The 13,302-nt window shown below is 45.4% G+C and overlaps 1 protein-coding gene across 1 annotated transcript in view; it reads right to left on the reverse strand.

The window, feature by feature from the left end:
- Nucleotides 1-13,302, reverse strand: part of SLIT3 (slit guidance ligand 3) — a 530,647-nt gene that overhangs the window by 478,950 nt on the left and 38,395 nt on the right. Inside the window, exons 2-3 of the mRNA XM_059699139.1 lie at nucleotides 9,058-9,129; nucleotides 2,851-2,922 (exon numbers count right to left, since the gene is read on the reverse strand). Coding sequence (XP_059555122.1) covers nucleotides 2,851-2,922; nucleotides 9,058-9,129 — 144 coding nt within the window. The remainder of the gene's footprint in view (nucleotides 1-2,850; nucleotides 2,923-9,057; nucleotides 9,130-13,302) is intronic.

Genomic DNA, 13,302 nt, shown 5'->3' on the forward strand with positions numbered 1-13,302 from the left:
CTATGAGAGGAAGGGCACCTAACTCAGTCTGGAGCAGGGATTCATTCACCGAGGAATAAAGAATAGAGACTTCTGAGTTGAGATCCACAGGACAGAACTGTCTCCCCTTTCCCATTAAGGCTCAAGAGATCAAACCAGTAATGACTGTTGTGGATGAAAATAATCACTTAAGAAATAAATGATCAAAAACCCATATAATTCCCAGGCTGTATGTCAGGGTATGACCAATAAAGATTAATCTACTAGTAAGTATACAGACACAGACAAAGTAAGCCAGGAGTGAGAGCTAAAAATGGCACAATCAGCCATCTACTTCTTCAGTTGTTGTATTTTCCCATTCTCTAGCTCTCAGTCTGTGTGGGGTCAGACTGGATAACTGAAACAAGATTAACCCAGTTAGGATAATGTCACACACACTCCTTGGTGACGCAGAAAGGCCTTAAATGAGGGTGCCTATCCAGCTGCGAATACTAGTCAGCTGCCTATACTTCCATTCTTCCTGCTGGCCAAGCGCTTTTTTAGCTTGCCTGCAGTGTAAGTCAGAGACTGGTTAACTGTCCACTAAGCCTGTTTCCTCTAGTTCCTGGGCATATCACTCAACTGTCTTTCCTAACCTCCACTGAGTTCTAGGCCAAGGCATGTATGAGTGAAAGTGACATGTCCTCCTTCCGGGTCTCGCCCATGAAAACTTCCCATGTGCAACCCTTCATGCTGTTTTCATTTCCACGGGCTTGATGTAGACAAACATTGATACTGTAAAAGGCAGGATTTAAAGATGGCAGAGCTGAGGAGTGGAGGAAACCCATGTTCCTGAGAATCCCCTGGGGAGAGAGGCCCCACCACGAGGAATGCCCTTCCTGGGCTTGATATGAATAAGAAGTGAACTTCCACTGAGTTAAGCCGTGACATTCGAAGGTTTATCTAGTACAGCAGCTAGCCTTACCCTCCTAATAAGCCAAAGTGGAGAAAGAGGCAGGTTAACCCTGCAACTGTAACCCCGCTCGCCCCTGGACACGCACAGTATTTCATCCATGATCACCAAGCCAAAGAGGAGTGCCTTGGCCAGAACTTTTCAGTTCTGAGATTCCCTTGAGGGAAATGGGTATGTAGGAGGCTATTTGCAGGGCCATTGCTAAAGATCACACTTCATCTAAAGTTTGCAGCACAGAAGCATGAAAGGACGTGGGCTTTGATGTTGGACAGATGTGGCTTTGAATCTTGGCTGCCCCCTGACAATTCTTTGGCTCCATCTCTCTGGGCCTCTGTTTCTTCATCTGTAAAATGAGGGTAATAACACCTCACAGGAGTTTTGTGAGGATAAAATAACAGCATATAAAACACTGGCACAGTTCCTGGCATTTCCAAGGTACTCAATTAGCTCCCTTCTGACAATCATGAAATTAATGAATTGGAAATTTATTTATCCTTCTAATCAGAGGACTAGGGAAGAGCTAAGCTAGCCTTTTCACTAAGGACTGTATATTTATCCTTCCATAGAAATGTTGACTGTTTCATAGAAAGAAACCAGGTCCAACAAATACTTGCATGTGTTTTTCCTTGGTCTAAACAAGGAGAAGAATTTAAGCTTTAAGAAACTTAAAAATAAAAACATAAACAGAGGCAACACTCATTACTTTTATAACTATTTTCCCTTATAAGAATGAAATGTCATATTTCCAAACCACAGCAGCAGAACACACGCTGGCCTTTGACCCAGCAGAAGAGAACAAAAATGAGACAATTTACACAACAGAGAGGGAGTGATGGATTTTGAGGGTAACACCCCTACCCATTCCCCTGTCATCCCAGATGGAATGATCACAAAGCTAACGAGTTGGTGGCAAGGCCTCACCTTTCCCCAAGCCCATCTCTGTAGATGAAATTGAAAACAGGACGGGTAAACAGGGAACATCCTTCCAGATAAACTGGCAGAGCAGTGAGCTGCTGCAACCCCCCTGTACCCAACTGCAGGAGAAGGAGGCTGCAATGTCAGGTCAACCAGGATGTGGAGGGAAGCGAGGAAGAGAGCCACCCACCAGCATGACTAAGTGCTCTTGGGGACAATCCCCGCTCAGAGGGGAGAAAGCAAATATCCAGATGTTATGAGCTGCCAGATGTGATTAACTGAAGAAAGGTGAAGCTGCCCACTTAACCATCTGAGCAGCTCCCCTCATCAAAGTGACCCCAGACTTTTCTGCAAAAGCATTAATCAACAAAACAAATGGAGGCTCCATCCATCTCCCATCTTGCCCCTTTCCCTCTCCCGCTCTGATGCAGTCAGAACCGCGGCCTATTTTTAAACCACTGGCAATGTGTTCTGCCGTGGAAATGTGTGGGCTCCCTGACACAGGCTAATGCGCACTCAGAGAGAGACACGGGCCCTCCACAGGCGTCGCCCATGTGCTGTCCTTCCTCTCCCATGAGAATGGGGCAGAAGGAGCGCAGGCAGGAGGAGAGGGCCTGACTGGGGAGCATACTACCTGTACAGAGGAGCAGGGGGTATCTGACACTGGTTTCCATAACGGGGAACTAACTGTGGGCTTCCTTCCTCCCTGAAAGTGAAGGCTGAGGCGGGCCAGAACTAACCCCACATACAAATGCCAAGAGAGAGTTCAGGCTGAGAAGAAGAAAAACAAACCCAGGTGCCAGTTCTAGCATCTTTTAAAGAAAAAGTGTTTATGTGAATTTCAGCGTCTCTGTGACATGCATCTAATGTGCTTTAAATATAATAACAAACATTTTATTAAACACTGGAGACCTTTTTTTTTTAGCAAGGTTGCAATGAAGCCAATTTACCAAAAAAAGAGAAAAAAGATGACTTTTCAAGAAAGGAGGTTGTGCTGTACTTACAATCGCTCCAGCTGCTTCAGATCCTGGAAGGCGCCTCTCTCGATGATGCTGACCTGGTTGTCTTCCAGATGCCTAGAACCATAGAGGCAGTGAGGGTCAAGGACAAGAAGGGCTCAGGGATCCTCAGGCCAGGCACAGGTCATGCAGGCATGGTCATCCCACGACCCTGGGGCCCCCAGCTGGGATCAGAATGGTGGGACCAGAGTGGTGGGACAAGATAATTCACATCCCAGCTTGGTGTCACGGTAACCAGGGTTTCACCGCCTGCACACTTCTACCTGACAGATTGGTTTCCATGCCTCTATTTTAAGAATGTTCTCAGCAAATGTCCCCCCAAGCACTGCAGGATGTTGCACAGAAAAGGAAGAGGTAAAAGCTGCTTCTTATAAAAACTACACATATAATCAGCATCTCTTCCCTTGGAGCTTCCTCCCTCACGGATTCAAAAATACTTCACCACAAAGGGCCTTCTCTGCTCACTGTCTCAGGGTCAGCCAGTAGAAAGGGTGAAGCTATTGTTGGACGCCTGCCTGTAACGAAGGAAAACCAGCCTGGTGCCAGGAACTCCTTTCTCAGTACTGCCTGTGCCCATCAGGAGCGTGATGGTCACAAAAGCTAGGACTCCCAGCCACGGGCTCTGCTGACCTCCAAAGTCTTCCATGCAGGTGATTACAAAACTAAACACTCTGCTTAAAGTGAATTAGGTTCGTGCATGTGGCATATCCTAAGAATCGAGCATACAATGAAACATTTGTTTCCCGAATTTAAAAAAATACATGGCAGCTTAAAACGGATTAGCTGGACGGGTGGGAAGGGAAGCAATGAAACTACCGAGTTTCCATCCAGGGCTGGTGGTTGAATGGGATGAGTGTAGATCAGCGGTTCTCAACCTGTGGGTCGCGACCCCTTTGGGGGTCAAACGACCCTTTCATGGGGTCACCTAAGACCATCGGAAAACACATATATAGTTACATGATGTTTTTGTGATTAATCACTATGCTTTAATTATGTTCAATTTGTAACAATGAAATTGGGGGTCACCACAACATGAGGAACTGTATGAAAGGGTCGCGGCATGAGGAAGGTTGAGAACCACTGGTGTAGATGGACGTGAGCTTCTCTGGAGGGTGGCATTTAGGAAGGGCCCTGGGCTCCTCTGGATCAGGTTGGAGGAGAAGTGCCCAGAAGCACCTGAAGCGAAGGCAGGGGGAAGGCAGAGCAGCCTGCAGAGGCTTAGCTCTCCATTCAGACGGATTCCTTCCATGACAGCCTCCACCTCGCACACCTCTGAGATGTTTCATAACCACCCCCAAGCCCCAAACTTCTTAGGGTTCACACTTGGGCCTTTACGTTTATTTTCAAGTCCATCTATATGCATGAGGACCAGGAGGGCTCATCATCATACTCCCAGGCCTCACATTTGCCTGGACAGCAGCCACTTGATAAAGGCTTATTGAATGGATGAAAACCTAAAGAGGACTTAGGGCCACAGCACATACTGATTTTATATCAAGGAAAAGGCTAGTCTAGGCCACATGAAGTTTCTCATTTAGACTCTCAGAGTGAAGGGGGTATTTTGGAATCAGGATATTTCTCTCTCTCTCTCTCTCTCTCTCTCTCTCTCGAGAGAGAGAGAGAGAGAGAGAGAGAGAGAAACTCCTTTTGAAAACTCAGCTGTCCCATGTCCAAATATCAACAATTGTCCAGAACTGAGTATGGGTCGGCAAGGCACACAGACTCCCCACTTTGCCATAGTCCTCATCCATTTTGATTCATACATTTACGTTACTTCAGGCCTCTGATAGGCTCCCCATTTTATATGGACACCATGAAGCAGAGAGATTAAGAGACTTGTCCAGGAAAAATTATTTATATAAAGTCACACAGCTAGTTTGGGTGGACTCTTAACTCCCACTACAGTGTGCTTGCCAGATTTGATTTAGATTCCTTTTCTTCCTTCTTACCAGCTGATGGTAATGACACTGGGCTATCTAGTCAACCTCTCTAAGACTTTTTCCTGTAAAACAGGAAAAAAAATTAAAAACATCTCATAAGTGAGCTGTGGCTGGTATGGCTCAGTTGATTGGAATGAATACACACACACACACACACACACACACACACACATCCTGTATATCAAAAGGTTGCGGGGGTTCGATTCTTGGTCAGGGCACATATCCAGGTTGCAGGTTAGATCCCTGGATGGGCTGCCTACGGGAGGCAATGGATCAATGTTTCTCTCTCACATCAATGTTTTTCTTTCTCTTGCTTCCTCTCCCTTCCTCTCTTTCTAAAATCAATAAAAGCATATCCTTGGGTGAGGATTTTAAAAAAAAAAATCTCATAAATGAAAATAAAAATGGAGCAAAGTATATAAATTATCTAGCCCAGGATCTCGAGTATAATTAGATGTTTAATAAATGTTATTTTCCTTCCCTTCTCTTCCTTTTCCACCCCGCCATATGGCAACGAGGGCCTTGGAATGCTAATAGACTCACGCTAGCACATTTTGCTAAACAGGGAACCAGTTCAATATTAGTGACGGGTGGTTTGTTCAGCTGGGTTTTTACCATCTATCAATCCATCACACGGCTTGTTGTCATTACTTCCCAATTATAACAAGGAGCAACATAGGGAGGCTGAGTGTCACAGCCCCTCTGGGTTTGGAAGGAATCAAACTCCAAACCCCTACGATGAATCTCTTAGTTCTGTACTAATTAATCTAACACTGCCAGCCGCTTTCAGAAAGAGGGGTAGAAAAATGCAAATACATCTGTGTAGATAGCTGCCCCTTCCCACTTTGCGGAGGCCCCGGGAAGCTAACTTTTATCAGCTTCATCACATCAGAAACTTCCTCAACTCTGGCTTCCTGTTGGGTTCAGCCAGCAGAAGTCCCAAGCAGGAGACAGTAGGATAGAGGATACTGAGTGAGGTTAAGAGACTTATTCCCAGTTCCCTCTCTTCCAGCTCACCTCAAGTTGACTTCATCTCTCTACCCAAGACCACAGGTGCTGTCAGGCAGTCTCTACCTTTGCTAGGGTAACCACTTCATCCCACTGCTCCTCAAGGCCTAGAGACCTGTTGCTGCTAGCCCCAGGGAACTATGCCATCTCTTCTTTCCCACACCTTTGCCAATAATTCCTTATTCACTCTCATTTGTCCTGTGTGAGCATCATCTCTTTCCTAATGGGATCATAACTGATAGGGTGCTGAGGGCCCCTTCTAGATCCACTTCCTACGTCTATTAGAGTCCCAGCCTAATACTTGGCACTTAGGGCTCAATGAATAATCAATATTTCATGAATCAATGAATCAATGAGCTGTGAACCATCCACCCTCACTTCTAGGCACTGAGATCCAGTTTGGGAGCTTGTGCTAAAGCCGATTATATCACTCTCATGTTACTGACCAGGTAGGTGGTCAGGGGATCCAAGAGCTGGACCATCCATGGTTCCTGTCTGTTCTGAGTTAGGAGGACACAGACTGTGTTCATTTGCAGCATTGTAATTTTTTTAGTTTTAACATTGGATCAGAATCGGAAATCGCTCATGGGATGATGGCTGGGTGGAGTTTGGCTCTTTATTGGCCTCATTTGGGAGAAAGCTGTTTCCCACATTGTGGGCATAGCAGAGTTCTTGCAACAGACTACCGAGAAAGGGAACTAACTGATAGCACAGCGGAGTTCTTTGGGAGAAAGAACTGTGAAGGGTAATTCTTACATCTTCTCTTTGAATGCACTTTATTTGGGAAAACTGCCTTTGGATGAGGCCAAAGTTCCCCAATCTCTGTTTTTTTCTGCTTTTGCCCATTCCTAGCACCGTGTAACCCATTCTGCTAGGAAATGGGTGGCAAGATCAAATTATTCAAGACCATTAATTCTTTTCTGGTTTCACAATAAACCGTAAATAAGAAACAGATACAGGGAAGATACCAAGGTGGGGTGAACGCTTTTCAAAAAAGATAGTTATTTAGGCTACTCTGCTAAACAGCAAAGATTAAGGAAAAATACAGTTGATATGTCTGGGTATTTTATTGGTGTTTGTTAGAAAGCACTTCCATTATCCCACCTGCTTGATGCTTGTAGAGCAATAATGGGCCACTTGAATGGGACTGCCTATGAATTGATGAGACAGTGAAACATATTATATTGATAGAGTCTATAATGTGGGGGAAGGGAGAGGGTTTTGGCATCGCTTATCAAAGTAAGATTGTACCCATTAACTGAAACAAAATAAGAAGAATGTACCAACAAACCAAAGTCAAAGGAATGTTGTAGACCATCCGGAAGATATTAACACGATCTTATGTGATTATTTTAAACTTTCTATTTGCAGAGAGAAGAGATGGGAATTGGAATTTTTATTAGTCTTTCTGATATAATGGTAAGAAAATCAAAGGGTTATTTTTGACTCTGTTAGAATATGAAGCAGTAGGTGAAATTTCTGACTTGTATGAGAGGAAATCTTTCACAGATGCCGGGGGGTTAGAAATCGGGGGGAAAATGAGAGAAGCTAAATGCCTGTTCTGTAAGCAGAACAATTACCTGGAATCGGGTCTTTACTGCCTGTATCTCCTCAATAAGAACACCCTAACACTGAGCCCTGGAATTCCCTCACTCCCAGCCTCAATTCTGAGCACACACACTTGTCAGAACTGCCAGTCACCTGACAGACATATTGCTGCTTAGAGCAAAAGACAGACATGGCAGGGACTGGGTCTTCCCTCCTAGGATGGAGAGAAGGCCGTGTGCTGGTCGAAGACTGGAGAACACGCCGAGGGGAGAGCATCTGATGGCGGGAGGCCCCGCATTCGGATCCCAGTGTCCTCACACGCTGGTGCTCAGGGACACTCAGGAAACAGCTTGCTCATCCGTGGTGCATTTACCAGCAGGTAGACTACTGGTTTTCTAAACTCCCTATAACGCAAGGGGCACTGCGCGGAGGTGAGAAAGCACGCATCCTGGGTTCGGATTCCTCCTCCCTTGCTTACCTGCTCTGTGGAGTTGGGATCACTTAACCTATCTGAGCCCCTGTTTCCTCTGGACATGTAGGGGTTAATAACTATATAACATAGAGTTGGTCTGTGGAAGGTACCACATATACCTTAGCTTGTCATCTTCATTACGACTATGAATTCTCAATCAGGAAAACAGTGTTATACAAGTAATACTCCATAAGCTGCAGGGAGACTAATCAGACTATTCATGAGAAGGTTAAAACCGAAAAGCATCATATGTGCAATTATGAGAGTTAGAAGGACTTTTATTTAAATGGGTAGAATTGTATTCCCCCTCAAATGCAAATGTTGATGCCCTTCCCCCTAGTGTATTCAACCTTCTTTTGGAGATGAGGTCTGTACTGTGTAATCCAGTTAAAATGAGGTCATTAGGATGGGCCCTAGTCCAATATGATTGGTGTCCTTATAAAAAGGGGAAATGTAGACATACATACATTGAGCTAAGACAGTGGAAAGGTCCCCAGGGAGAAGACAACCATCTAAAAGCCAAGGAATTCAGTCTTGGCCAGTTGGCCTATGGACCATAGGGTCACAGGTTTGATTCCTGGTCAAGGGCATGTACCTTGGTTGAAGGCTTAACCCCTGGCCCTGGTCGGGGTGTGTGTGGGAGGCAGCTTAGACTGAGATGAGGCATCACTATTTAGAAATGAGACCTCATATTCCTTGCTCCCCCATTTTGCAAATGCCCATCTCACATTCTGCTACCTGTCTGCATAGCTCAGTGTTCAGCAAGGGCTCTGACCCTGTCTGGCTCTCTCTCTCTCTCTCCCTCCCCTCCCCTCCCCTCCCCTTCCCTCTCCATTAAACAACAAGATAAATAACGTTTGTCCTGATTTCTCTTTTAATGCACATGCTGGAGAAGAAATTATAATCTCTTTGGAAGGGAAGAATGGTTAGTCAGTCTGACATTGCTGTCATCCTAGAAGCTGGGCATGTTGACTTATTCATGTATGGCCTTCTGTTTTCCCTGTCACGGGACAGAATTCTTCCATTGGCCTAGCCCAGCCAGCAGCAGTGAGACACAGAGTGAGATACCTGTGAAAACCTGGTACCTAATGAAGGGTTTTGTGCCACAGAATGTCAAATTCCTGTTGCCCAGTGCTAGGGTGTATAATGTTAGGGCAATGGAACCCTTTCATAAGGCTGAAGAGCTAAATATAAAAATGTGCTGGAGAGTAATGTGCTACTTACAAGACTCGAAGGTTCTTGAGTCCAGCGAAGTCCATCTTGGTGATCCTGGTGATATTATTTCTGTCCAGGTCACTGTAATGGAGAGAAAATTTGGGTAAGATTTTTTCAGGTTACATTTATGGTCTATTCAACCCAGACTGGCTTGGACTGGAGGGATGTTGCTTGTCAAGAAGAAGGCAATTCCAATGATTAATGATATCCCTTGAGCATGCCCAACTAACCTTAAGGGTATTGTATGGAATAAGCTATCCATTATGTCTGTAGTAGAGCCTGTTATATGTAGCTGCCTGGCTTCTGTTGCCCCTTCATCAGGTCAGAAATTTTTCTTTGGAAACTCCCCACCCCCAACTGACAGATCACGTCATATAAGTGGGGCTGAACCTTCGTCTCAGCTCCAGGGATAAGCTCCTCAGCAGACCAAGATCATGTGCATCTTTGCCCCTCTGACCATAGTCATTGTTTCAGGAATGCATATATGACTCAAATTCCCAGTGGGCTCTTCTGTACTGGGGCTGCTAAGCTGTTCAGCACTGCCAGCAGCCATCTTTCCCATGAAGACAGAGTTTTCCAGAGTTAGGAGATAAAAAAAGATTGATTTCTCGTGCTATCCTATGAGGCTCTGGAGATACACATGCCTGAAGCCAGACACCTCTGTAGTTGGAGATTACGTGGAGCCACTCTATCCCATCCCTCTTACATTTTGACTTAAAGTAGTTTGAGTTAAATTTGCCATCACTTTAAACCAGAAGAATCTTGACTGACTTTGACACCTAGCCAGGTACTTGACTATTCCCACCTAGTTTGAGGACTTCCCAAGGACAAAGACCATATCTCATTTAACAGCATAGCCCAATGAGGTAGATTGTGTGCTTGGCACAGAGCCAAGGTAACTTTGTTAATTTCCTACATTAGGTAACAACAGCTACATGGATTAATCCTGCCTCAGTTTGTAGGCTTAAGATCCTAAAAATGGTCCCAAAGAGAAGGATTTATTATAGGAGAACTGAAAGCATTAAGGTGGCCTTGTTGGGGAGAAGGGAGTACCATGAGGTTAGAAAACCAGGATTAGGGAAAAACAAAGTCAAGAATAAACCTGTATAAATGTGTTCACTAAAACTATATAAGAAGACTGGACTCAAAAAAGGACCATAAATAGCATTCCAATTCTTAATAATGAATGCTGAACAATTAATTTCTATTTTCCATGCCTTCCTTATGAGAAACTTTCCGGGGCTTTGGCCAAGTTTGAGCTTCAACAAGGTACATGTAAACGATCTTGCTCTGCTTTGTAGCTAAAAGGACATTTTCCAGTGATGGGTTCCTAGCTACATGTTCTCTACAATAGTCCCCCCTTTTCCCAGCATCACTTTCTGCAGTTACAGTGGCCCATGGTTAACTGCGATAAGAAAATAGTAAATGGAAAATTCCAGAAATAAACAATGCATAAGTTTTAAATTGTGCACCACTCTGAGTAGTGTGATGGAATGTCACGCCTTCCCACTCCTTTCTGCCCAGGATGTGAATCATCCCTTTGTGCAGTGTGAATGCTACTGGCCCATTAGTCACTCAGCAGCCAACTCAGTTTGACTGCCATGGAATCACAGGGCTTGTGACCCTTATTCTACTTACTCATGGCCCCCAAAGCACAAATATGATGCTGGCAATTTGGATATGCCAAGAAAAGCCGTAAAGTGCTTCCTTTGAGTGAAAAGGTATGAGGTACAGGAAAAAAAAGTACACAGAGGGTTCAGTACTCCATGGTTTCAGGCACTCGTGGGGGCCTGGAACATATGCCCTGTGGATAAGGAGGGACCACTGCACTTCCTTGGTTTTCCCAGTCAGGTCCTGAGGTTGTCACCCTGCAGTTGGACCTCAGTGAGACTTGTGAGATCTGCAGTTGCATAAAAAGAATGAGGAAACAATTTTCAGATTCTCGCACTTTGCAGGAGGAAAAACCAAGTTTGGGAAGGGATTACTCTCCTGATATAAAAATAATACTGAAAGAAACATGAAGTGGATCCTTGAGGAACCTCACCTGGGAACTCCCCACTCCATCCACTGTTCCACGATCTAAAATAGCAAAGTTGTTTCTTAACTCGCCTACAGTGGAGAAGGGCAGTATGTAGACTCCTCAGACTAAGGTGAGTGCTGGTGAAGGAAGAACAAGAACTGCACAGGGAAATAGAAAAGTGTTGCTCACGCAAAGATTAGGGACCAGCATGCAAACAGGGATCGGTGCATGCTCATAATCGCCCTGAGTATTTTTCTCACCACCCATCACAACTGGGAAGGTTGTTTGGGGGCCTTTACAACTGTGAATATGACAATGCAACTAAGGGTTTCATTACGGGACACAGCATGGTATCTCAGCAGCTAATGCCAGTGGCTGTGGCACCAATATTCTTCAATTAATTTTTATTATGTGAAGGGGGACACAGTGTGCTGCTGAGATGCTGAGGACTTGGGGATGGGTTGTGATGGGGACCGTGGGGCTGCCGTGGGAACATAGTCAGTGTCTGGGAGGCAGAGCTTCAGAGGCAAGCAGCCCTGAGTGTGAATTCTCACCTTGCCACATAATGAGTGACCTAAAGGCAGTTCACTGCATCTCTGAGGCTCAGTTTCTCCATATGCCAAATGAGGGTGACAACCTTGACCTCAACAGTTTTTAGGAGGATTAAATGAGATGATGCATGCATAGCACTTATCTGACACTTGTTAAATACTCAATTATGGCAGCTATTGTTACTATAATTAGTTGAATTGAATACCCCCACCTCCACTCTGAAATTTCAGTGCACCCAGAGCAGCTGACTGCCCCACCCAAACTCTGTGCTTAGAGATGAATCTTGGGATCCTCAAGAGACTTGGTTTGCATGCTATCTTCCTCCAGGTGAAGAGGGGGCATTTTTGTGGTTGATAGGAAGGGAGCACCACAAGTGGCCCCTCACACTGCCTCTCCCTCGAAGCATTTCTATGACACCTATTTCCATGGTTATTTCCATGGTAGCTTCTCCTCCCTGATCCATACAATACTGCCAGACTGCCAAGGAGAAGGGCAGGGAGCACATGGGCTTTGAGGTGAGACAGGTCAGGGTTCAAATCTCTGTCCACCCCCCACTCCCCGTTCTGTGAGCTTGAATAATTCACTTAAATTCTCTGAGCCTCCATTCTTTCTGTAACTCTCTCCTACGTGCAGACCTTGGAATGGTGAGACATACGAAGCCTGGATTGCAAACATGCCTGGCTAAAAATGGGAATTAATTAAATTGCCCCTGAGAAGAGGCTGCACTACTTCATGTGCCCATCCTTCTCCCAACCCCATTGTCCCAGTCCAGGCTCCTATGGACCCTTAGATTTCTCAGCCTTCACCTTTCACCTCTGAGGGAATCAGAGCTCAGCCTAGGATGAGTTCTGAACCATCTGCAGGCATGGTCCCACCTGGAGTGATCCTGGATAGGGAAACCATTACAGTGTCTAGATGTGGGGTGGGGAGGCGAAGTAGTTTTAAAACATGTCTGCAAATGATTTCTTTGACAAGAAGTGACTGCCTGTGTGTCTCTCAGAGCAACTGCATTGGAGCCCTGAGCTGCCATGTGAAAAGACCAGAAGACCATGGGAGGTGAGGGAGAGAGAGATGGAAGGGAGAGAGGCAGGGAAGTAAGAGAGGTAGAGATGGAAGGAGGGAGGGAGGAAGGGAAGAAGGGAGGGAGAAGGAGGGAGAGGGAATGAGAGAGAGAGATGCCCGAGGAGCCCTAGCTGCTCCAGCCCTGGCTGTTTGGATCTTTCTAGCCTAGAGGTCAAGCACGTAAGAGCAGACACCTTTGCGGTTCCAGCTGCAGCTACCATCTGGCTAGAACTTATGAAAAGCCAGATCACCCAGCTAAATGGCCTTGAGTTCCTGCCCACAGAAACTGCAGTAGAGAATACTAAAATGAGTGCTATGTCTTAAACCATTAAGTGTTGGAATGATTTGTTTTGTGAAAGATGAAAGAGAAAGGAAAGCCACCTTCCAAATATTTAATTTAGCATTAACAATGGACCTGCATTCACATGACTCTCACACGTCCTTTCTGAGGCTTGCCTGCCACCCTTGAAACTCTCAGTGGTGTCTTTATGGTCAGCAATAACTCACAGGGGCTGAAGGCTCCCATGTCATTCTAGGAATGAGGTGAGAATTGGCACTGTTCTCAGGCTCTCAGGAGTAAGATTGCATAATTAGGGCTGCCCATCCCTCCAAGTGGGGCT

The sequence above is a fragment of the Myotis daubentonii genome, chromosome 5, assembly GCF_963259705.1.
Source record: "Myotis daubentonii chromosome 5, mMyoDau2.1, whole genome shotgun sequence".
NCBI classification, from domain to species: Eukaryota; Metazoa; Chordata; class Mammalia; order Chiroptera; family Vespertilionidae; genus Myotis; species Myotis daubentonii.